The following is a 22642-nucleotide window of genomic DNA, read 5'->3' on the forward strand; positions in this document are numbered from 1 at the left end:
GGAAAGAGATGTTCCAATGTCCTAGAAATCCTGACAGCTTTGGGTGGTCTCAGGCAGACTGTCTTTAAGTTGTTCTGTTGAAAGATTCCTGTGTTTGTTTTTGACTTGAGGAATATTAAAAACATCAACAATAGAGTGGCAAAGTGAGCACTGGGTGCCTTCCCAACTCCAAAAAATGACTTTGTCCTGCCCTGTCAGTGTTGTTATTACTTAGGAGCAGGTGGGCAGAGCCCCGGAGGAATGCTGCTTCAGATCAAGAGCCTCAGCATGGAGGTCTGCAGGCACGTGGCCTCCCTCCAGCTGCTGCCGACCCCTCCCTCACCCTGTCTGCCCTAGGCCCGTGATTCCTGACTTTACACCAGCTCTTTACCCTATCAACCTTTCTCAAATGACAGAGTTTTCCTCTCTGCTTCTAGAACAATCATTTTCTCCCAATCATTTGGCTTCTAAATTTGTATGCATGGTGGTGTTGCTAATTATATTCTGCCATATGTGTGTTAAAGTAAATTAAAATGGAGACAAGGCCTGAAGAATCCCTGAGCAGACAAAACCAGTTGAGTCTCATCAGTGACCTAAACCTTACTTGATTTGCAAGCATAAGCAAAAGTTAACTTGGGTTATTTCTTGTCAATGTTTATATTAAAGAAAAACAGAACTTAAGCTCGACCAATCAGAAGTAGCCAGCAAACTTATAATTATATAACTAGGAGCTTTCCAGCAAGATAGACTGAATGAGATCGGTTATAACTATAATCCATCAAATATTTTCTTTCTTTCTTTCTTTCTTTCTTTTTTTTTTTTTTTTTTTGAGATGGAGTCTCACTCTGTCGCCACGCTGGAGTAGTGCAGTGGTGCAATCTCAGCTCACTGCAACCTCCGCCTCCCAGGTTCAAGTGATTCTCCTGTCTCAGCCTCCCGAGTAGCTGCGATTACAGGCACACACCACCACACCCAGCTAATTTTTGTATTTTTAATAGAGATGGGATTTCACCATGTTGGCCAGGATGGTCTCCATCTCTTGACCTTGTGATCTGCCCACCTCGGCCTCCCAAAATGCTGGAATTACAAGTGTAAGCCACTGCACCCAGCCCAAATATTTTCTTTGTATTATATCCACATTCACTTTATAAACGCTTATCCCTCATCCTTCTTCAGCAAAGCCTCCTTCTGGTTTGGTGCTGCCTGATTCATGAATCACTGTTTGCTCAAATAAACTCCTTTAAAAAAAAAATTGCATTATGCCTCAGTTTATCTTTTTAAAATGGGGTATCCATACTGTGAAATGCTCAGGATTGGGTCCTTTATCTCCACTCCTTTCCCTGTATGTGCTTGCAAAGAGCTGGGCACATGATGGAGCTGCCAAGCTCTATAGCCACTGGTGAATGGAAGCCCTCGGTTTACAGAGAGGATTGGAGACTAGCCTCAGGCACAGCACAAGAGAGTCTGCACGGCAGGGATTCCGCCTCTGTGAGTAAACAGAAGCTTTTCAGCGGAAACTCTGGGCTGTTTTCCCTTTGTACCAAAGAAATCTGTGAGATTCCTTCATTTTCAGGTAGAAAGCATAAACTTAGCTAAAACTTTTTTTCCCCCCAAATTAAATGCTTTCTTTTACCAGAATCCCAATAGGACAAGGGACATTTTGTTTCTTTTTTTTTTTTTTTGAGACACAGTCTCGCTCTGTCGCCCAGGCTGGAGTACAGTGACGTGATCTCGGCTCACTGCAAGCTCCACCTCCCAGGTTCACATCATTCTCCTGCCTCAGCCTCCTGAGTAGCTGGGACTACAGGCACCCGCCACCACGTCCAGCTAATTTTTTTGTATTTTTAGTAGAGACAGGGTTTCACCGTGTTAGTCAGGATGGTCTGGATCTCCTGATCTTGTGATCCACCCACCTCGGCCTCCCAAAATGCTGGGATTACAGGCTTGAGCCACCACGCCCGGCCTGTTTTTGCTTTCTAAAGGCACTAGAGGCAGCCTCTTACGGGAAGGACCACATAACTGAGGGTCTGGTTACCTGGGTCCTAGGTCTGCCTCTAACTAGCTTTGTGTTCTACACAAGTCACATTCTGCTCTCCTGTGGGCTTAGTTGCCTCATCTGTAAAATGAACAGATTGGGTTACAGTCCACAATAGAGTTCTTAGCCTGAGACTGCTTCGTGGGTGGTGACTGTGTATATAGGTTCCTGGAGAGGGGCCGTACAATCCATCAGACTCTCAGAGTGGGCACTGTGACCTTGCAATGTAAAAACCAACTGGATCGCACCCTTTTGAGGTCTTTTCCGGGCTAACAGTGGGTTCTGAAGTTCTTCTCCCTCCGTGCCACCAATGGGGACTTAAGTCCATGAGAAAAGCTACTTGAGGGTAGATTTCTAGGAGTGTCCATTTTTGGAGATGGGGGTTGTGAGTGGGGGGTGGTAGCAGTGGGTAAAATGCAGTCAGCAAAGTACAGCCTAGGGCCACGTGCAGCCCACCCTCTGTGTTTGTAAATGAAAGTTTATGGGCACAAAGTCAAGCCTATTTGTTTGCTCCTTGTCTGTGGCTGCTTTTGTGCTCCAGCAGCAGAGTTGAGTAGCTGAGACAGAGGCTGCATGGCTCCCAAAGCCAAAATTATTTCCTGTCTGGCCCTATGCAGAGCACCTTTTCTGGGCCCTGGGTGGGTGTGCTGGCACCATGTTAGAGCCCCACTCCACTTGGCTCCATGCTGGGTCCATATCACAAAGCCGCCCTGGACACTGCTGTAAAGGTGCAAGAACAGCCCACACCATACTCACAAAGGACGACCAGCCCCCATTGTCCTCTTCGTGGCTTTCTGTGGAAGGAGATGACACCACCGTCAGCACTGAAGAAAGCCGCCGCTTGAAGGAAAGTCAAAGCTTCCCCATTTGATGCCTTCCCTCACCAATGCCCCTTCCCCGGCCTCCACCTACCTTCCACACCCCTGGGGGTTGAGCCACTTACTGTGAGCTCCAGAGACCCTGCCCAAGGTGCTCATTCTACCTGAGCATGAGCAATGGTTCTCAACCTTTCACATGTGTAACAGTGATTTAGGAAGTGCTTTAAGACCTGTAGTTACCTGGGGGCCTGTGCCTACTGCTTCTGACTCAGCAGGACAGGCCAGGCCCCAGGAATCTGCATTGCAACACTTGTGCGATTGAACAGTTGAAAAGCTGCTTTACTGTAATCCCAGCACTTCGGGAGGCTGAGGTGGCGGTCACGAGGTCAGGGAGACCGAGACCATCCTGGCTAACATGGTGAAACCCCGTCTCTATTAAAAATACAAAAAATTAGCCAGGCGCGGTGGTGGGTGCCCGTAGTCCCGGCTACTCGGGAGTCTGAGGCAGGAGAATGGCATGAACCTGGGAGGTGGAGCTTGCAGTCAGGCGAGATCGCGCCACTGCACTCCAGCCTGGGCGACACTCCAGCCTGGGCGACGGAGCGAGACTCTGTCTCAAAAAAAAAAAAAAGACAAGCTGCTTTAAAGACTCAGATGCAGGGGGACTAGCTCAGCTCAGGTGCTCACTCAGAGGCGGGGTCCCTCTGTTTTCCTCTACAGAGCCCCCAGAGTTCCTCAGTGTGTCTCTGAAGATGGTCCCAGCAGAACAGGGGCCATAAGCCAGGTGCCCTGCAGAGCGACATCTCCTCCCCTCCATCTAGACCCAAACTGTTTTCTGGGTAAGAAATGGCTGACAGACAAGTCAGTAAGGTCACCTGAATGAACTCAAGGAGCCCCCGGAACCAGAAAGGCAAGAAAACGGAAATACCTATCACCAACTAAAGCAATCACCTCTCAGCCCTGATAGCTTTACCTGTCTCTTCAGGAAACCGCTGGACTTGGGGTCTGCAAAGGCAAATAGCATTGCGTTAACGGTCCTGTTGATTTAAGGCGATCTCCCTCGTTCCTCAATCTGGCCCAGCGAGAGGGAGCCCCAGTGGAGGACATGTCTCACTGCTCAAGAGGGGCTTGTGTCCTTGCTGCTCAGCAACTGGGGCTAGGATACCCTGAAAATTCTGGAAATCACCAAGCCACATGAGTGGCATGACTGGAAGCTCATGACTGTCTGATGCTCTAGAGGGAAGTTCCCCTGATGTCCCAGACCCAGGGACAGGATGCAGGGCAGGGGAAGAAACCCCTTCCTCTCCTTGGACACCATCTTCCAGACCCCTGGGATTCAGGGGACCAATGCAGGTCAAAAAGTAAGGCAAAAACAGTTCTGTGCCTCCCTTTTAAGGTTCAACTTGGGATTGAAAAACCTTGCGTTTCCTTACACCAGCCCCACTCACTTGCGTGTGAAGATGCTCCTCCTCTCTTCGTTCTTGTTGATTTCTTGACTTAACTTACTGAGAATCCTGCAAGATAAAGAGACAGATGAAGAGACAAAACCACCTTCTCTCAGTCTCAACCTTCCCCCGACCCTTGATGTCCCCTGGTCTATAGAAACTTGGGGCACCAGGGCCAACTTTAGCCAACCTCCTCTTTGTCACCTCTGCAGGGACCCTCTGCTCCTCACTTCCTCCCAGAATTTGCCACCTTATTCTCCAGGCCAGACCTTCCTCCTGCCCAGGAAGCCTTCTTTCCTCCTTGCTGATCTGTGTCTGGCTGAACCTTCCGAGTCCAGCTCAGAGCTCCCCTTTAAGACTTGTCAGCTCACACCTGGCTTTCCCTCTGAAAATCAGGAGCCTTAGGATCTGGATACAATAGCTGTGTATTTTCTTGTCTTACTATTCCTGGGGCTGAGGTCCCCTGGCTCTGCATGACCTGGCAGTGCTGTCTTGTTCCCAAGAATCTTCAGACCATCATCTAGACCCACAGGAATCAGCTACTCCTTGGAGATTTCTTATCACAACCTCTAGTGGGCTGTTCTGTGGGCTGCCATCTCCTTCCATCTTCCCCTCCCAGACTCCCACTCGGTGATGTGGATTTTTATAAAAGCTTGGGGAGGTATTCTCTATAATGGCAGGGGCTGTAGAATGAGAGACTCCCTGAATCACTCATGTCCCTGAGACCAGCTTTGACGAAGACACTTGAAGATACTCTTAGTCCCCAGGTTCCTTCATGTCAGAACTAGTAAATCCCCAAATCCCAGGATAGAGCTGGGGGAGCTGGGGCAAGAGGGCTTTGCTGTCAGAACTGTATCTCCAGCATGCCCTAGCAACAAGCATCCATTCCAGTCTCTCAAACATCCAGAACTTGAGACTCCAGCCCCATTGGTCACTGATGAGACCAACAAGACCCTTGGTAGTCAACAGGCTTAGTGTTTCCTCAAGATTTGGGGCAACTGGAAGGAACCTCAGATTATCAGTCCAATTTCATTTTACAGAGGAGGTGGCAGAGGCCCAGACAAAGAAGGGACTAGCGGATCATGAAGTCAAGAGATCAAGACCATCCTGGCCAACATGGTGAAACCCTGTCTCTACTAAAAATACAAAAAAAGCTGGGGCATGGTGGTGCGTGCCTGTGGTCCCAGCTACTTGGGAGGCTGAGGCAGGAGAATCACTTGAACCCAGGAGGTGGAGGTTGCAGTGAGCCGAGATCATACCACTGCACTCCAGCCTGGGCGACAGAGGGAGACTCCATATTTAAAAAAAAAAAAAAAAAAAAGGACTAGCTTGAATCTACACAGTAGTTAGTGGTAAAGACCACCCTTCTTCCCACAACTCACACCAGCACCAAAAGCTAGCCTTTCTAATTTCCAAGCCAGCGCCCTTTCAACGCACACACCCCTGTGTCAGTTCCCTTTCTGCTGCAAGCTCTCTGGAGGCAGACACTGTTGAGTCCCTGGCCTGCGTATGAGAGTGGCTCATGATCTCTACTCTTTCTGCTTAACGACCATCTCAAAGTAACGAGTTTAGCGTAAAATAAACTTGCTAAGTTAGCAAAGGAAGTCCTTAGCAGCCACCATTTCTTGATTCCTCCATCACCTCCCCTGCCCCTCAACTCCCCCATTTCTCCCAATAAATGGGATCCAGGCTGGGCGCAGTGGCTCATGACTATAATCCTAGTACTTTGGGAGGCTGAGGTGAGCAGATCACTGAGGTCAGGAGTTCGAGACCAGCCTGGCCAACACGGTGAAACCCCGTCTCTACTAAAAATACTAAAATTAGTCGGGCATGCTGCATGCCTGTAATCCCAGCTACTCAGGAGGCTGAGGCAGGAGAACCACTTGAACCTGGGAGTCAGAGGTTGCAGTGAGCCGAGATCACGCCACTGTACTCCAGTCTGGGGACAAGAGCAAAACTTCGTCTCAAAAAAAAAAAAAAAAGAAATGGGATCCAAACCTCCTACCTCATTAGAATAATAGGATAAACAAATTTTGATCAACACATTGGGTACTTAAGAGGAAAAAGAAGGAGAAAGGGAAAGGTTTGCTCTCTGTAATAATATTGTTGACAACTCCAGGCTTCTGTGACTGCGCAGAGAGAGAGAGGTTTTAAGAGCAGCAGTGGGGGCTTCCCAGTCGCCTCCTGACCATGCTGTCAGAGTGCTTGTGACATGGTTCTTTTTGGTTCCTTTAAGTGGTTGTTTCGAGAAGGCAATGGGCATGTGGGATGGAAGGACTCCTACAGAGCGGGCGAGGGAGCCCCATTAGTGTTCTGTGTCCTTGCCATGTCAGGCAGTGCTGGCTGCAGCAGCCACTCCCATTCTGTCACCTGTTTATTCAACAATGTGCACTGAGGGCCTTCTAAGTGCTGGGAACTTAGAAGTGCTCAAAGTGCATCAATGAACAAAACAGACAGATCCCTGCTAGTGGAGAGGAAGCTTTAAGGAGGGGAAATGTGATGCATATGCACTGTGCGCATGCAGCGTGGGGGGCTGGGGAGGGGAATGGGAGTGCAGGAGTGGGGTGCGGTTGCCATTTAAAATGATCGGGCCTCACTGAAGAGGTGACATTTCAGTAATGACTTGAGCGAGGTGGGACTGAAGCTCACCTCAACGCCCTCCTCCTACAGAGCTTGACGGCGCTCTGACCAGCTCACAGCGCTGCTTTGGATCTTGAAAGAACCTCCTGCTCTCTGTGGTGTTGCCTCTCACCAGTATCTCTACAGCCAGGCTGGAGGCTGCTGGGGCTCGAACTGGGTGAGGAAGGAAATGCCAAACCGCAGGCCTCAGCAGAGGAGCAGCAAAGAGCTGAGCGGGGGGTGGGCAGAACTGGGCCTGACAGTTGGCTTGCAGCAAAGTGTGGGCTCCTAGGGTTCTCCTGCTTTAATGGGCTACAGGAAGAACCTTCCAAGCCTATGGGACCACTGCCAGGGACTGGTGGACGGGGCAACAGTGATGGTGGGCACAGCAGGGAGGTGGTTGCTATGGCTATCACTAGGTGCAAACCTTCAAGTTACACCCTACCCCCAGAGGACCAAGTGACAGTGAGTGGAGGGAGGTGACTCATTCTCCCTTCACCCCATAAACCCCACGCCTCACTCAGGACCAGAGCAAGAAGTGACGGGGGCTGGGCAGCCATAGACAGTAGTCCTCTCTGCTTGCCCTCGTTTAAGGAACTAGCTGGCCCTGGAAATGGGCTGAAGCTCCCCCGAGGAAGCCAGCCCATTGTAGGAAGGTGGCACTCTACAATGACCTAACTTGCAGCCTGGTGGGGGCCAGTCTTCATCTTCTCAGTCTAAGGGCTCTCCTGGTAATGTACAAGGTACAGGGGCTGCAGGCACAGACAGTCTAACTGCAATGTCTGGCCCCAAGGGTGGCGCCCACTGTGTGACCTCAGACAAGGCAGCTGCCCTCACCTGGCCCCGGATTCCTTATCAGCACAATACAGGGGTTAAACCTGATTAGTGAATCCCTGATGGGCTTGATCATCATGATTCCCTAGCTCTACCTGTTACAAACACTGATCACCAGGCCCAGCCAAACCTACCTGAACAGACTCTCCGGAGAGAAGCCTGAGGCTCAGTGACATCAACCAGCCCCCAGGTGATTTTTATGATGATCCAAAAAGCTTGTGAAATAAATCCTGTTATTCTTGACACTGATGAAATTGTTTGTTTGCTTGTTTTAAAGAGAAGGAGAAGGAAAGGCAGGAGAAGGAACTTGGTGATTCTAAAGGGAGTGAAGTAGGGGAGTGGGGGTATACGAGGCCTTAGCTGGCCTTTGATATAGCCCTTAATTCTCCCCCATGCTTGAACAACTGTGAAGGAAGACCTACTAGTGGGTCTAGAAATCAACTTTGCTGATGACACAAGACGAAAGAAACTATACAAGAAACGAAGGCTGGCAGGCAGGCGGAAAAGAAGGGAGAGAGGGAGGGTGGAAGGGAAGGGAAGGGAACGGAAGGAAAGGAAAGGGAAGGAGAGGGGTACAGAATAGAAAATATCAGCTCACAAAGCATCCATTGTCCCGTGAAAATTCCATCTTCGTTTCCTCTACTGTGGCACGTGTAGCTGTGTACTGGCTTATGGATATAGAGCGCGTTCTTGCCACAGCTTTGGCCAACTTCTGACCTACTCCTTTTATGGGGCCCTCCCACAGTAGGAGCCTTGTTCCCTGGGCTCAGATTTCAGACTGCCTGCTGCTCCCTCCCAGGACAAGGCTTCCAGGCCCTGGGTAGGGCAGATGCCTCTTCCACAGCGCTGTTCTCGCTGTTCTCGCAGTGGGACCCTGGACCTCTCCTTTTCCCCACCCCTCCTCCCTGCACACATTCCCATGCTCAATCCTGCTCTCACTCTGCATTCCAATCCTTCTTCTAAGGAACAAAATGTTCTTTCCGTCTTTAAAGATCGTCCCTTGAACCAAGAGCTAAACCTTCTAAATTCTATCCTTGTTACCTGAGAAGCCAGAGGCAGCCAGATGTTTTAAGACTCAGGAAGGAGCCTTTCACCATCACCTGAGGCCTCGATCAACAGCGTAAGAGTAGGACATAATAATTTGAGGACACAGGGTGTACTCCCTACTTGTCACCCATGTCCCACTGCAGTTTTACATGGAGTGTTTTCCTGGTGCCTCACGATCATTTTCCTGGTATACAAATATAATTATTCTCATTTTTACAAATAAAAAAGGCAGGGCTGGCCAGCTGCGTTGCATGCCTATAATCCCAGCACTTTGGGAGGCCGAGGCGGGTGGGTCACCTGAGGTCAGGAGTTTGAGACCAGCCTGGCCAACGTAGCAAAAGCCCATCTCTACTAAAAATATAAAAATTAGCTGGGCATGGTGATGCCTGTAATCCCAGCTACTCAGGAGGCTGAGGCAGGAGAATCACTTGAACCCAGGAGATGGAGGTTGCAGTGAGCCAAGATTGCGCCACTGCACTCCAGTCTGGGCAACAAGAGTGAAACTCCAACTCAAAAAAATGGGCGAGGCTCTGAGGGACGCAGCTGTCAAAAGGCACGTGACCAGCATTTATGGGGAGAGGAGGCTTCACTTTGAGAGCTGTGGGCTTGCACTGGAAGAGAAGGAGCAACAGCCGACGGAGGCACCTTTCCTGTGGGAGGGCCCTTGAGGACTGACGAGACCTGGGTCCCTGGACAGCAATTAGCCACTGAATGGGACAGGGGAGGACCATGTTGGAGAGAGGCCCTGTCACTCTTTTGGTTTTGCTGAGGGCTGGCCATACTCTTTTTTTTTTTTTTTTTTTTTTGAGACAGAGTCTTGCTCTGTTGCCCAGACTGGAGTGCAGTGGTGCGATTTCGGCTCACTGCAAGCTCCGCCTCCCAGGTTCATGCCGTTCTCCTGCCTCAGCCTCCCGAGTAGCTGGGACTACAGGCACCCGCCACCACACCTGTCTATTTTTTTTTTTTGTATTTTTAGTAGAGATGGGGTTTCACCGTGTTAGCCAGGATGGTCTCTATCTCCTGACCTCATGATCTGCCCTCCTCGGCCTCCCAAAGTGCTGGGATTACAGGCATTTGAGTGGCCACATCCTTTAACAGGCACAAGAATATTCATTTCGCCTCTGTGTCCCTTCCCCCACACCTTTCCTGTCTTCTCTGTCTCTGGTAGGGAAATAGGCACAAAGGAGATGCCTCAGGAGGTTGTTTCTGCCGTTAGACTCACAGCCTTTCGGGAAGACAGACAAACACTTCTGCATTATTTCTCAGCTTGAATCGTAAGTTTTCCCAACCTAATTGCACTATTGGTAATGGCTACAGGGAGAACCAGCAGAAAGAGTATTATCCAATACCTATCTGCTGCCTCCACCTGTCACTCTCCTCTCCTTAATTTTAAAGTTACACTGTGGATTTAAATACAAAACATATAACATCCGCTCCTTTAATGAACTCCGAAAAGGCACCAGTAGATTTGAACGCGTATTCATGTATTCTATTGATTTAACCAGACTGTCGTCAGCTGTACCATGAGGGTCAACCTAGGCCCTATAAAGGGAGCCTTTATTTTTTTTCTTTAAAAATCCTCCACCTTTACAATGTTGGAGGTGTCTTGGGATCAACCATGTCCTGAGAGAGTGACAGTATTTTCAGGCTGAGAGAACCTTCCTCACCACAACTTACCTTCTTAAAAATCTATTTAATACTTATATTGTAAGCGTCAGGGAAGGAAATAGAGACATTCAGAGGAGTGTAATATTGTTTTGGTTTTCTGTACATGAACACAATTTCTTTTCCAAAGGCCTTTGGGGTAATGATCAAGACAAATAAACCTGTGTACAAGGGCTGGAATGAATAAAGTATTGAACACCTGTAAGTATCAAGGACAGCACCAGGCAATTTATGTTTGCTGCCTCCTTCAATGTTCCCCACTCCTTAGAAGTTAGCTCTTTTCCCTTCTACAGACAAGGAAGCTGAGGCTGATTGCTTAAATGACTTCTCCGAGGTCCTACAGCTGGCAGGAGGCAAAGTCAGCTTCAGAGCCTGGAGATCCCTCACTCCAAAACCCTATGTCCTCTCTATTCTTTAATCTCTCCTCTCCAGAAAGACAGAAGAGTTAAAAAACTAAAATTGCTCTAATTGGGATTTTACATAAAGCAAGAATAGCCAACACTTATTCAGTGCATATTGTTATTTTCCCATTATTTCCCCTAATTTTCCCATTAACCCTCTGAGGTAGGTTCTAACATTATTTGCATTATACAGATGAGGAAGCTGAGGCTCGGAGAACTGAGCTAACTTGCCCTCAAGTCTCACGGCCTGTGAATGGAAGGATTGGATTTCAAGCACCTGACCTCAAAGCCTGAGCTTTTTCTCACTAAGCTCTCCTCTCTGCCTGTTTATACCCAAAATAATAGCACTTAAAATTCGTGGGCTTGTATAGTCTCTGTAACCCATTCTTTCCTTTTATAGTTTAGGAAGCTGAGGGTGGTCGAGGGATGTGTCCCAGGTCACATAAGTCATTGGAAGTAGAGCTGGAATTGGTCCTTGTTACACATTTCTGCCAAGAGGGACAGTGAGTCCCTAAGTCACCTCATTAGGGCAGCCTGGACCTTCCCTTGATATCTTCTCCATCGTTCTCCATATTAACCTTTCATGTTCTATGGGCAGGCAGGCCTCATAGTCTTTCTAGGGTGCACATTCAAACACATTGGAGGAGGGGATTCCCTCACAGGCCAATTTTTTGTTTCAGTTTTCAGAGAGCTAAAGAAATATCCCACCCCAGTCCATTCGCAACATGTTTATAATTCTCCTGTTCACGCTAACCAGAAGCCATTTCCCACCCCTACCACCTTCTCCAGGCTCTCAAAAAAGCTAGAAGACATCAGCTGAGCTTAGCCTTAAGGTGAAAAAGGATCTTCCAAGTTGAAAGTGACTTCTTTATCTCTGTCCTTCCACTGTTCTGATTAAATCTCTTCCATCCTCCCATCTTCATAGCTACAGTGCTAAGGGAGGTTCTTAGCTCATTGGCAGGATCTTGGTCACTACCAACTAACTTGGTCTCATGTCCCCAGCTGGGCTGTCCTCCAGATCATCACTTACATGTCCTGGACAGAGATAAGACACAAATTTACCTTGATGCTTACTTCACCAACACTCTCTGGCTCCTGAGAACTGCTCACGGGACCTTTATAAATTGTGGCACACCGCCCCCAACCAGTCACTTCAGCCTCTGCTTTCCACTCACCTAGGTATACGCCCCAGCTGCTCTGCCCCACTGGCCGTTCCGCCAGGCACACTGGGTGGTGCCTCTGTAATATGTTCCCATTTCTAGAATGTCCTCCAATCCATCCTTCCTATTTCAAGATTTAACTTACGGTCCCTTCCTCCCTTGTCTGCCCTGAATACTCTAGGGAAAATTACTCCTGCCTTCCTACTAGCCCTTGAACTTGTGCATGCATGCACCATTGCACTGTTGTAATTGTAGTATAGTTGCTTTGCTTGTCTATCTGACCTCCCTTTAGAATGTGAGTGTCCTGAGGATGAGGATTCTGTCCCATATCTTTGTAGCCTGAGTAATTTTAACAAAGGCCTGACACATTGTAGTTATCTAATAGCAGTTCACTAAATGAATAAAGTATTATGGAACTATTAATCTTGTATAGGGACCACAGGATGCAAACTCAAATGCCCTCAAGGGCCACGTACATATATAGACCTACATAGTTACCATTTCTGGCATTCTTCATTCCTAGATACACATCCAGGTTAATATCTGGTGTCACTTCCTTTCTGCTTGAAGGACTTTTAAAAAGCACCTACAGTTTAAAAGGCAGTACAGTTCAGATTTTGTGTGTCTGAAAAAGTCTTTATTTCGTCTTCATTTTTAGAAGATATTTTTGCCTAGTATTGAACTCTAGGTTGACAATATTTTTCTTTTGCTATTTTACTTTCAAGAAAGCTGCTGTGATCCTTACATTTGTTCCTTTGTATGTAATATGTCTTTTTTTTTTTTTCTGACTGCTTTTAAGATTTTCTTTTTATCATTAGTTTTGAGCAATTTGATTATGATGTACCTCAGAGCTAGTTTTCTTCCTGTTTCTTACATTTGGAATTTGTTGAGCCTCTTGGATCTGTGGGTTTATAATTTGCATCCAGTTTGCAACATTTTTAGCCATTATGTCTTCAAGTGTTTTATTTCTGTCTCTCCTACCCCACTCACATGCACATTCTTTCCTCTCCTTTGGGGACTTTAGACATATATTTGGCTCTCTGAAATTGTCCCAAAATTCCTTGATGCTTTTTTTTTTTTTATGGAGTCTTGCCCTGTCACCCAGGCTGGAGTACAGTGGTGCAATCTCAGTTCACTGCAGCCTCCACCTCCCAGGTTCAAGTGATTCTCTTGCCTCAGCCTCTTGAGTAGCTGGGACTACAGGCGCCTGCCACCACACCCGGTGAATATTTGTATTTTTAATAGAGATGGGGTTTTGCCATATTGGCCAGGCTGGTCTCAAAATCCTGACCTCAGGTGATCCGTCCACCTCAACCTCCCAAAGTGCTGGGATTATAGGCGTGAGCCACCACACCCAGCCCCTTGATGCTCTTTTCAGTGTTTTGCTTTAGGTGTTTTTCTCTGTGTGTTTCAATTTGGACAATTTCTATTACTGTATCCTCGTGTTTACTACTATTTTCTTTTGCAATGTCTAATCTGCTGTTAATTCCAAGCAGTGTATTTCTAATCTCAGATTTTATAGCTTACATTTCTAGAAGTTCTGTTTGGGTTTTTGTTTTGTATTTTTTAAATTTCCTATGCCCAAATTTAACTTTTAGAACACATGAAATACACTCAACATTCTCTTTGTCTGCTGATTCTAATCTCTGTGTCAGTTATGGGTCAGTTTTGATGTTTTAGTGTTTCTCCTCGTCGTGGGTTCTATTTTCCTGCTCATTTGCATGCTTGTTAGTCTCTGATTAGATGCCTAATATCATAAACTTAATTTGTTGGGTAGTGAATATTTTTGCATTGCTATAAATAGTTTTAAGTTTTGTTCTGAGATGTAGTTAAGTTACTTAGAAGCAGTTTGTTTCTATTGGGTCTTGCTTTTAAGGTTTTCTAGCCAGGATCAGAACAGTTTTTAGATTAGGGCTAATTATTGCCCACTGCTAAGGCAAGATCCTTCCAGGCGTGCTACCCAGTGACTGTGAATCTCCAGGTTTTCTAGCCAGGCTGGAAAGGCACCATTTCCAGCCCTGTGAGTGGCTACTCTTTCCTCCAGTACTGTTGGGTAGTTCTTTTGCCACCTACAGGTAGTCTCTTCTTTCATGCATGGACTGATCTGTGCTCTGCTAAAGAGGGGCCCCTCTGAAGCTCTCCAGAATGCTGACTCGATGCAGCTCTCTCCTCGCTGACACCTGTTGAATGAACTCCAGGCTCCTGGACTCTCTGCTGCCTCCTCAGCTCAAGTCGTCCACCAGACCCGGCACTGTGTTCCCTGCTCCCTGTGCCATGGCCTGGAGATTCTCAAAGCAGCAACAACCATAGACTTCACCGCCTTTGTTTTCCATCCCTCGGTGTCTGATGCCCAATGTCTTGAAAATTGCTCTTTCATGTATTTTGCCTGGTTATTTGGTTATTTCAGGTGGGAAAGTAAATCTGATCCCTGTTGCTTCATCTTTTTCGAAAGCCAAAGTTCCCATGATATGAAATAAATGGTTGATGCACCTTAGGATGATCCCTCAGGGAATGATGGGACCCTGGTGAACTGGGGAGCACAAATCCCAACTAAACAGGCAGCAGACATCAGATCCGGCTGACTATTGCCACAGTAGAATATATGCCCTAAATTGCCACATCTTTCACTTGTTTCTAAAGAGGCTGGATTTTGTGAAACTTTTCCTGATTTCAAAGCACAGTGGTCACCAAACTTAACACATCTGCAGCCTGGGACTGGCCCACCAGCCACCAATTCTCATACCTGTGTGTAAAGATCCCTGTTTTGCAAATAACTATGGTTTATCTCTACAACATCACATTTCTGCAATCATAGAAATGTTCCATATCTGTACTCTCCAGCATAGTAGTCACCAGCTATACATAGCTATTAAAATGTGGCTAGTGCCTCAGGGGAATGAATTTTAAATTTAATTTAAATTGAAGTAGCCACATGTGGTTAGAGGATATCCTTAGAAAGCTCAAGCCATCTTCAACAACATGTGTCCCTGGAGATAGACAGCACCAAAGGCAAATCCTTATTCCTCTCTTTTCCTTCCCTCTTCCAGACAAGGGAAAGCCTATAGCCATGCTAAAAATATTCTCCTTAATTGAGCTGCCAGCATTCTTACCTATTCATGAGATCTCCCCACCTCCTAGTCCTTTGGCCTACTCCCTTTTATTATGATGAGCTCTGAGACCCTTAGAGTAAGAGAAGGGTCCTCATAGAATGTCCAGAGAAGAGAACTCAAACTGGTAACACACAGACTATATGTAGCCCTTAGGTGTGTTTACTGTGGCGTTCACAATATTTAAAACATTTGAACCAATGTTTAAAAATTGAGATATATCATGTGAAACCCATATTTCTAGTTATTCTTGATAAATTTGAAGATTGGACATTGTTGGGTACACACTGGCTGGAGCTGAGGAGCTGCTGCACTCTTTGAATGGAACATATGATATCTGATTTGCCACAGTCCCCACCATTCTCTATTGTTTCACCAACAATGAGGCTTTGCAATGGTTACTTTTTTCATCATATGACAACTGTGCTATTATTTTTCTTATAATGGAGAAATATTTCATCACACAGAATGTTTACCACTGTTTTGTCCAATGATGATAAAACAAAACAAAACAACAGGGCTTTGTGTGCCAATTTTACACATTTATAGTGGGCTCCTGCAGGTATTTGAGTGTGTGAGACCTTTACTAGAGGGGTGAAAAATACATGGCATGACACGCATACTGCAACTTCCCATTTCAGCACCTACGGCAGACATGAATAATCAATCACAGCTCCCTTTCCTTGGGATTCTTCTCCACATAACCTCCCTGGCAGCCATTCCCAAGCACTCAGTATCGACACATAATCATGTCCATTGCCGTCATCTGGTTCAGCTCTCATTTTACTGTGTGAGAAATGGAGGTCAAGAAAACTTAAGCCATCACTGAGTCAATGGTGATGCCACGATGAAACCTTGACACTGGTGCTATTTTCACAGGCCCAAGCACCCCATGAGAAGAGAGGAAATGAAAACACGGGCCAAAGTTGGGCTTGTTTTTGGCAAGAGCATCCAGGTCACCAGCTGGGCTGGATCTGCGCCTTCTGTTTTCCAGATCTTCTCGTAACTTCTGTTCCCCACATCCTGCCCTTGCCCTCATCCTTCCTACTTGCTTTATTATTTCAAGCCAACAGTGACATAGAACTGACCCAGCCCTCACTCACACTACTCCCTATTCCCACCTCTGCTCCCAGATCACCCATAGAGTTGGAGGAGTACTTACGGCACCCGGAGCTTGGGGAACTTCTGGATGTCATTTTCTGTCAGGTTCTGAAATGAAGACACATACGGCAGGCAGGTTACAACCCACAGAAAGGGCTTTGAGTAGGAGGGGAAGAGTGATATGTGAAACAATATAGGGAGTGGTGGGGACTGTGGCAAACAGAGGAGAAACCTCCCGCCCACCCACCCTCCCAAAGTGGGCAGCCTCTAGATGTTTTGCCTAAAAGCCTGTGGGCCTGGTGTTGCTGGAGCTGCTTTCTCAAAAGGAATCCTTAAATCTGGGTTTTATGTAAAATGCTCTGAGTTCTAAATGTTGACAAATAATTTTGACTTAAGCACTGTGAGAGCTAAATCTGTGAAACCAAACGACTCGTTTTGTGGGTTGCATTCGGCCATGTTGTGACCTCTTCCCTATACCCCAGACCTCAGGCCCTCTCAGTCTCCACAAGGTCAGCTGCAGAGAAGCCAGCCTGGAGCACTGTGTGCCTCTTTTACCGACATCACACCCCGGAGAGCCTCTTTCACCAGCGTTATTGGTAGAATTCTTAAGATATGGGGATGCCATGCAAAGGCTGGGAACTGAGAAGGGAGAGGAGAAAGAAACTCATATTTGTCAAGAACTAACTCTGGGCCTCTGCCTCTTAACACCTTAGTGATCAACTCTGTGATGCAGGAGTTACCAGCATTCCCATTCCGCAAGTGAGAAAGCCGAGGCTCAGGGATATGAAGGGGATTTCCACTTGTGGGGAATGAGCTGGGGCTGGAATTCCACTCTAGGACATCCACAGTCTATTTTCTTCCTGCAAACCTCCATCCTACCATGTCTGATCCTTTTGAGGGCCCCCGTGCCCCATGTTGGAGGGGAAGATGGGGGGAAGGGTGAAAGAAGGCATCTGGGATGGAGGAGGAGAGGAGAGCACGTCAGAACTGGGAACAGAAAAGAGACTGGGCATGCTTTCCATAGAACCAACGATGAGCTGACAAAGGGCTCCACCACCATTCTAATTAAGGCCAGAGGGCTGGGTAGTTAGGGTGGGAGCTCTGGAATCAGATGGGCTGGGTTTGAATTTTGGTTCATTCACTTAGCAGCTGTCTCATTTAGGGCATGCACTTTGCCTCTCTGAGCCTCAGTTTCCTTGTCTGTAAAATGGGGACCATAACAATAATAATGATACCCATCTGTCAGGGTTGTGAGGACTGAGTGGGATGGTGTATGTAATGTGTTTTGGCACAGTGCCTGGCACAGTGTGTGACGGAGAAATGGAGGAGTAAGAAGAGGAATTTCTACCCCTGGTGGGGAAGCAGCAGGGGTCTGTGTGAGTCTTAGAGTTTAGTGTTTTTGCTTCTTTTCCTTGTCTGTTCTGGGAGCTGCCTGTCAGGTTTTCTGACCATTGGAAAGATCTGGGCACTATTCTTTGAGATCAGCTGGCACAGAGGCTGGGGCTAGGGCATCTTAGCAACATGTTCACTGGACCCATCTGATCCAGCTCATAGTCATGATTTCTGATTTGGACGCAGGTCAGACCACCTGAGGCAGGGTTGGGGCTGGTGAAGGGAGTCAGCCAGAAGTCCTGAGGGCATCAGGCTTTTGGCCAAGCTTCTTAACTCCTCTTTCTTTCTTTCTTTCTTTGTCTCTCTCTCTCTTTCTCTTTCTTTCTTTCTTTCTTTCTTTCTTTCTTTCTTTTCTTTCTTCCGTTCTTCCGTTCTTCCTTCCTTCCTTCCTTCCTTTCTTCCTTTCTCTTCTTTTTTTTGATTTTCTTTCTTTTTTTCATCACTGAGCAGCAGCATCTCCCTGCTTCTGAACTACCCCCACTCAGGGAGGTACCAAGACTCATGTTTTGAGTGTGATGTGAGGAGTTGAAGCCTTCCTAAGGGCTGCCAGAGGGGCGGCAGCTGAGCCCTGGGCAGCTGGCCACCAGCTTCTGCTCTGCTGAGAGGAGGGCGTAAGCTGAGGGAATTTCAGGAAGATTGTGGAGGAGGAGGAGGATGTGAGCATGGCTGGAGACACATAGGAGCAGAGTGTTAGGAAAGAGGAAGACATTCAGAACAGGGACAAGAACTGTAAGGAAAGATGAGAGATGTTGAAAGAGAATTTTTGGAGAGTTTTGCTATGTGATGTAACCCCCTCTTCCACCTCTTCCAAAAGCCTTCAGCAAACTCTGGGTTATTTGCATGATGATTTTGGAGTTAAGATTTGTGGCTTTGTGGGAGTATGATTATATGCTGTGGGTGTTGAGAAGAGGGGTACAGAAAGAGGAAAGCCACAAACTGGGCCTGGTGGGAGAGGCAATGTGGCAGACATGGCTGCTTGCCTACCCAATACCCACTGTCCCTTTGTTTTCCTACTGACAGGACCTGGATTTCATTCAGGGCAGTAAATGTGCTTGCTCAAAATATTTAACTCCCCAGACTCCCTTGCAGAGGGTGGAGGTCACATGACTCTGCTGTGGACAGTAAGATACAACCACAGTCTGCTGGATGGAGCTCCTGGAAAAGTCACTACTTTCCTGGAAAAAAGGGAGCATGCATTTACCGTTCACCATATACTTTCTCCTCTTTGCCTTTCTCCCCTCCTCCCTGCCTTTCTTTCATATCTCCCTGGAGATATGATGCCTAGAGGTGAAGTGGCCAACTCATAACTGTTAGGACAGAAGCCACAGGCTTTTCCATAGGTTAGATGAAGGCTGGGTTCTTGATGACTTCCTTCACCATCGCCAAGCACCCCCCTATACATTTATTATTACTTGAAACAGACTGACCCTTATTTGGTTGGGCCACTGTGGTCAGGTTTCTGCAACATGAGTCACATGCCTTCCCAACTGACACAGGTCTCAAGCTCCTTTTCTCTTCTTTTTATACCTTGTAGAAGCATAGCTTCTACCAGATAAGGATCTATCCTTTTCAGTAGAAAACAAAAATGGCAAAGAAAGAAAGAAAGAAGGGAGAGAGAGAGCGACAGAGAGAGAGAGAGAGAGAGAGAAAGAAAGAAGAAAAGAAAAGAAAGAAAAGGAAGGAAGGAAAGAAGAAAGAAAGAAAGAGAAAGAAAGAAGAAAGAAAGAAGAAAAGAAACAAAAGGAAGGAAGGAAAGAAGAAAGAAGGAAAGAAAGAGAAAGAGATGGAGAGAGGGAAGGAAGGAAGGAAAGAAAGAGAGAGGGAGAAGAAAGAAGAAAGGGAAGGAAAGGAAAGGGAAGGGAAAAGAGGGAAGAGGAGAGGGGAGGACAAGGGAGGGGAGGGAGGGAGGAAGGAAGGAAAGAAGGAAGGAGGGAAAGAAGGAAGGAAGGAAGGAAGGAAGAAAGGAAGTTAGAAAAATAACTAGGGCCTTTCACTTTTGCCTTCAATAGCAGAGTGGCCCTGGAATTACAGAGCTGGAAAGGGTGATAGATGAGTAATTAGAGCTTAGATCAAGCATCCCCAATTGTATCCAGCACACCTGTGGTGGAGGGTGGGTTTCAGCAGAAGCTGCCTTTACATCTCCCAGTTGCTGGGACAGGCACTGGATTCTGCTTCCTTTCTTCTGGTTCCTATCACCCTACTTTCCACTTCCTCCTCTTCATACAATGAACAGAATGTGCCACATTGTCTGAAGAACTGAGAGAGGACTGATTGGAGCAGAGGAAACATAGCTGCCTAGATACTATCTCTCAAACAACCCTGTTCTACCAGGCCTGACACTCCCACCGGGACTGTTGTGGGGAATCACAGAGCCGGGAGGGGTCATCACCCACTATGACCCAGTCCACTGTGCTCAGTCAACAGGGTAGGAAGCAAGGCAGGCTGAGAGAGGGCAAGTGCTTGCTCAGGGTGACCCTGAGGAAGACCCTGTGCCCGAGGCAACAGGGCCTCGCAGGCACCATCTGCAAAGATGTCTTCCTCCCTTTCCGTTCAACTGTGATAAGTCTCTGTTCTCAGTGCTAATAGCACCAGAATGAAATATTTGGGTTTAGCAGTAATTTGCAAAAATAGCACTAAAACTCCAGGAATTCTACTGACTCAAATCTCACTACGAATAAAAAAATATTGTTAAAAACTCAAGTGGTATTAGACTAAATTAAGTGTATGCTTTAGTTCAATTATGAGGTCTGTGACATAGAACAAATCACATCACAGCTCTGCATGTGTTTCCTCATCTGCAAATGAGGTAGTTGGAAACTTTTCTGAACATACGTTTCTGCTATAAAACAAGTTTCTAGAAGGCAGAAATCGCATCTTAACCATTTCTCTATCCCCACCACCTATAATGCTCTCCAGTATGTAAAAGCAGCTCAGGAAACTGCTTGTCAAGTGAACCAATAGGCAAATGAATGAATGATTTAGGTGGACAGTGAGTAGACATGTCTTACATGGCACCTGGAAGCAAAACTCAGACAAATAGGAGCACAGGTTAGTTTCAGCGTAAGACTTGAGAGCTGCCTAGAAAGGGCCAGATGACTGTGGGTAGTGGCGAGCTCACCATCACTGAAGGAATTCAAGAAGATGTTGGTAGCAGAGATGTAATAGAAGAAATGGATTGGTGTTCTCTGGGGGCAAGCTGGAGCTGTGATCTCTCTGGTCTTGTCCAAATGGCCTGAAGTCTCATGGTCAAGTTCCCTTACTGACAATGTCTTACAGGGAGACACAACTTAGCTTATTGTCCTCACTCTGAATTTATATTAGGAACATCTACCCCCATGAGACCCTTGAAGTCTTGTTTTCAAAGAGTAAAGAAAAGTTCCCAGAAAGGATGGTTTGGTGCAGTCAGGGTCTTTCTTAACCCGTGGGCAAAGGTGTCATTTCAGGGAAAATGCTCAAACCACCTCCCCGACCACAACCTAGCACCTCTGTCCCCACCATTAAAGCTGCATCATTTTCCCTTTAATGGCTTAGTCTTTAATATACATCTGCACCTTGGTCTTAGACTTCAAGCTTTTTGAAGTATAATACAGTGGAGACAGCCATATCACATGTGTGTTTGATACAATATCAGCTTTATGAATCTGGTAGTGAGAAAGAAGGAAGTAATTGAAACAATGGGGGTGATGCCATCCTTTATTTCACTCATGAGTATGTGCTCCAGAGTGAGAAATGGGAGGTGAGAAGCTTCTGTTCGCCTATGTGGTCCTTCTTCCCCTTGGGCTTCTCAAAGGATGGATGGCATTTAAATAGATTTTCCAGATCATTTTTTTACTATACTTGGATTCCTCTTTAAAGTGGAAGTAGAAGATCAGAGAGGGGTTCTGGATGGTAGGATCCTGAGAGGTGGTGAGAGAGGGGACCCTACCAAATTTCTGGAGAAGGCAAAGGGCTGTGTGGGGATCCTAAAGACAGGCGTTGACCATGGGTGTCCCCGGGGGAAGGGTAGGCCAGTTGGCCCTGCAGCCGTGGGGAAAAGTGCTGAACAGTCTTGGTTTCAGTGTGTTGGACTAGCCAGAGCTTACCAAGAAGCGAGCCCCATCGATGTGGTACTTCTTCACTGCCTTCTCACAGTCCTTATAGTTGAGCTGCAAAGAGAAGAGGAAGGTGTTGTCACTGACGGGCAGGCTCATACCATTGGTTCCTCTCCCTTGTCTGCCCCAGAAACTTAGCACTTTGCGGTACTTGTGGCTAGCCAGGCTCCCCACTGCCCTCCCTTGGCTAACAGAGGGCCCAGTCCCCACCTCAGCCTCGCTTTCACTACCCCCTTGGGACTGCCTGAAATGGAGAAATTGCCTTGCTCTAAGGCTTTGGGGCCAACCCTTCCAGAAAGACTGTCTTCAAGGCATGCAGAGCTCTGCCCTATGCTCCTCAGGAAGGTAGAGAGGGGCTGAAAGAAGAAAAGAAATACCATCCATTGTCTCGATGCCCAGAGACAACCTCAGTGTTTCTTTCAATGCTTTCTTCCTAGTATGTTTCTAAACATAATTGAGGTTATGATTTAGATTCAGTCTCATTATCTGACTTTTTTTTTCTCTTAAATTACCTGGAAAGGATAATATAAACACTGCCTAGTGTTAAACTCATTTTAAACAATATTTTAATGACCTAACATTATTTAATCATTCCTTATTGCTGGACGTTTATTTACCAAACTGCTATTTCAATAATGATAATAAAAATGGCTAACAATTATCAGCTTTCTGTATGGCAGGCACTGTGGTCCAAGTGGTTAAACTAGTCTTCAATCATTTTACCTCTCACATTTTGCAGATGGGAATAGAGACACAGACAACAAGTAACACATGAGGTTCCATGGATTTTTAGGTGACAGGTTTCAGAACAGGCTTTAATGTCTCTTTCAGAAATATTCCCCTTTTAATATCAGTATAACTTATATACGGTAAAGTAAAATGAGCAAGGCGAAGCAGCTTCATTTGTTTGGGTACATCATCCCAATCAAAATAGAGACCATCATGGCA

The 22642-nt window shown here is 46.7% G+C and overlaps 1 protein-coding gene across 1 annotated transcript in view; it reads right to left on the reverse strand.

The window, feature by feature from the left end:
* Positions 1-22642, reverse strand: part of LCP2 (lymphocyte cytosolic protein 2) — a 51676-nt gene that overhangs the window by 24483 nt on the left and 4551 nt on the right. Inside the window, exons 2-6 of the mRNA XM_003900500.5 lie at positions 21686-21748; positions 16273-16319; positions 4281-4346; positions 3806-3837; positions 2771-2808 (exon numbers count right to left, since the gene is read on the reverse strand). Of these exons, the coding sequence (XP_003900549.1) occupies positions 2771-2808; positions 3806-3837; positions 4281-4346; positions 16273-16319; positions 21686-21748 (246 nt within the window). The remainder of the gene's footprint in view (positions 1-2770; positions 2809-3805; positions 3838-4280; positions 4347-16272; positions 16320-21685; positions 21749-22642) is intronic.

The sequence above is a fragment of the Papio anubis genome, chromosome 5, assembly GCF_008728515.1.
Source record: "Papio anubis isolate 15944 chromosome 5, Panubis1.0, whole genome shotgun sequence".
Classification (NCBI taxonomy): domain Eukaryota; kingdom Metazoa; phylum Chordata; class Mammalia; order Primates; family Cercopithecidae; genus Papio; species Papio anubis.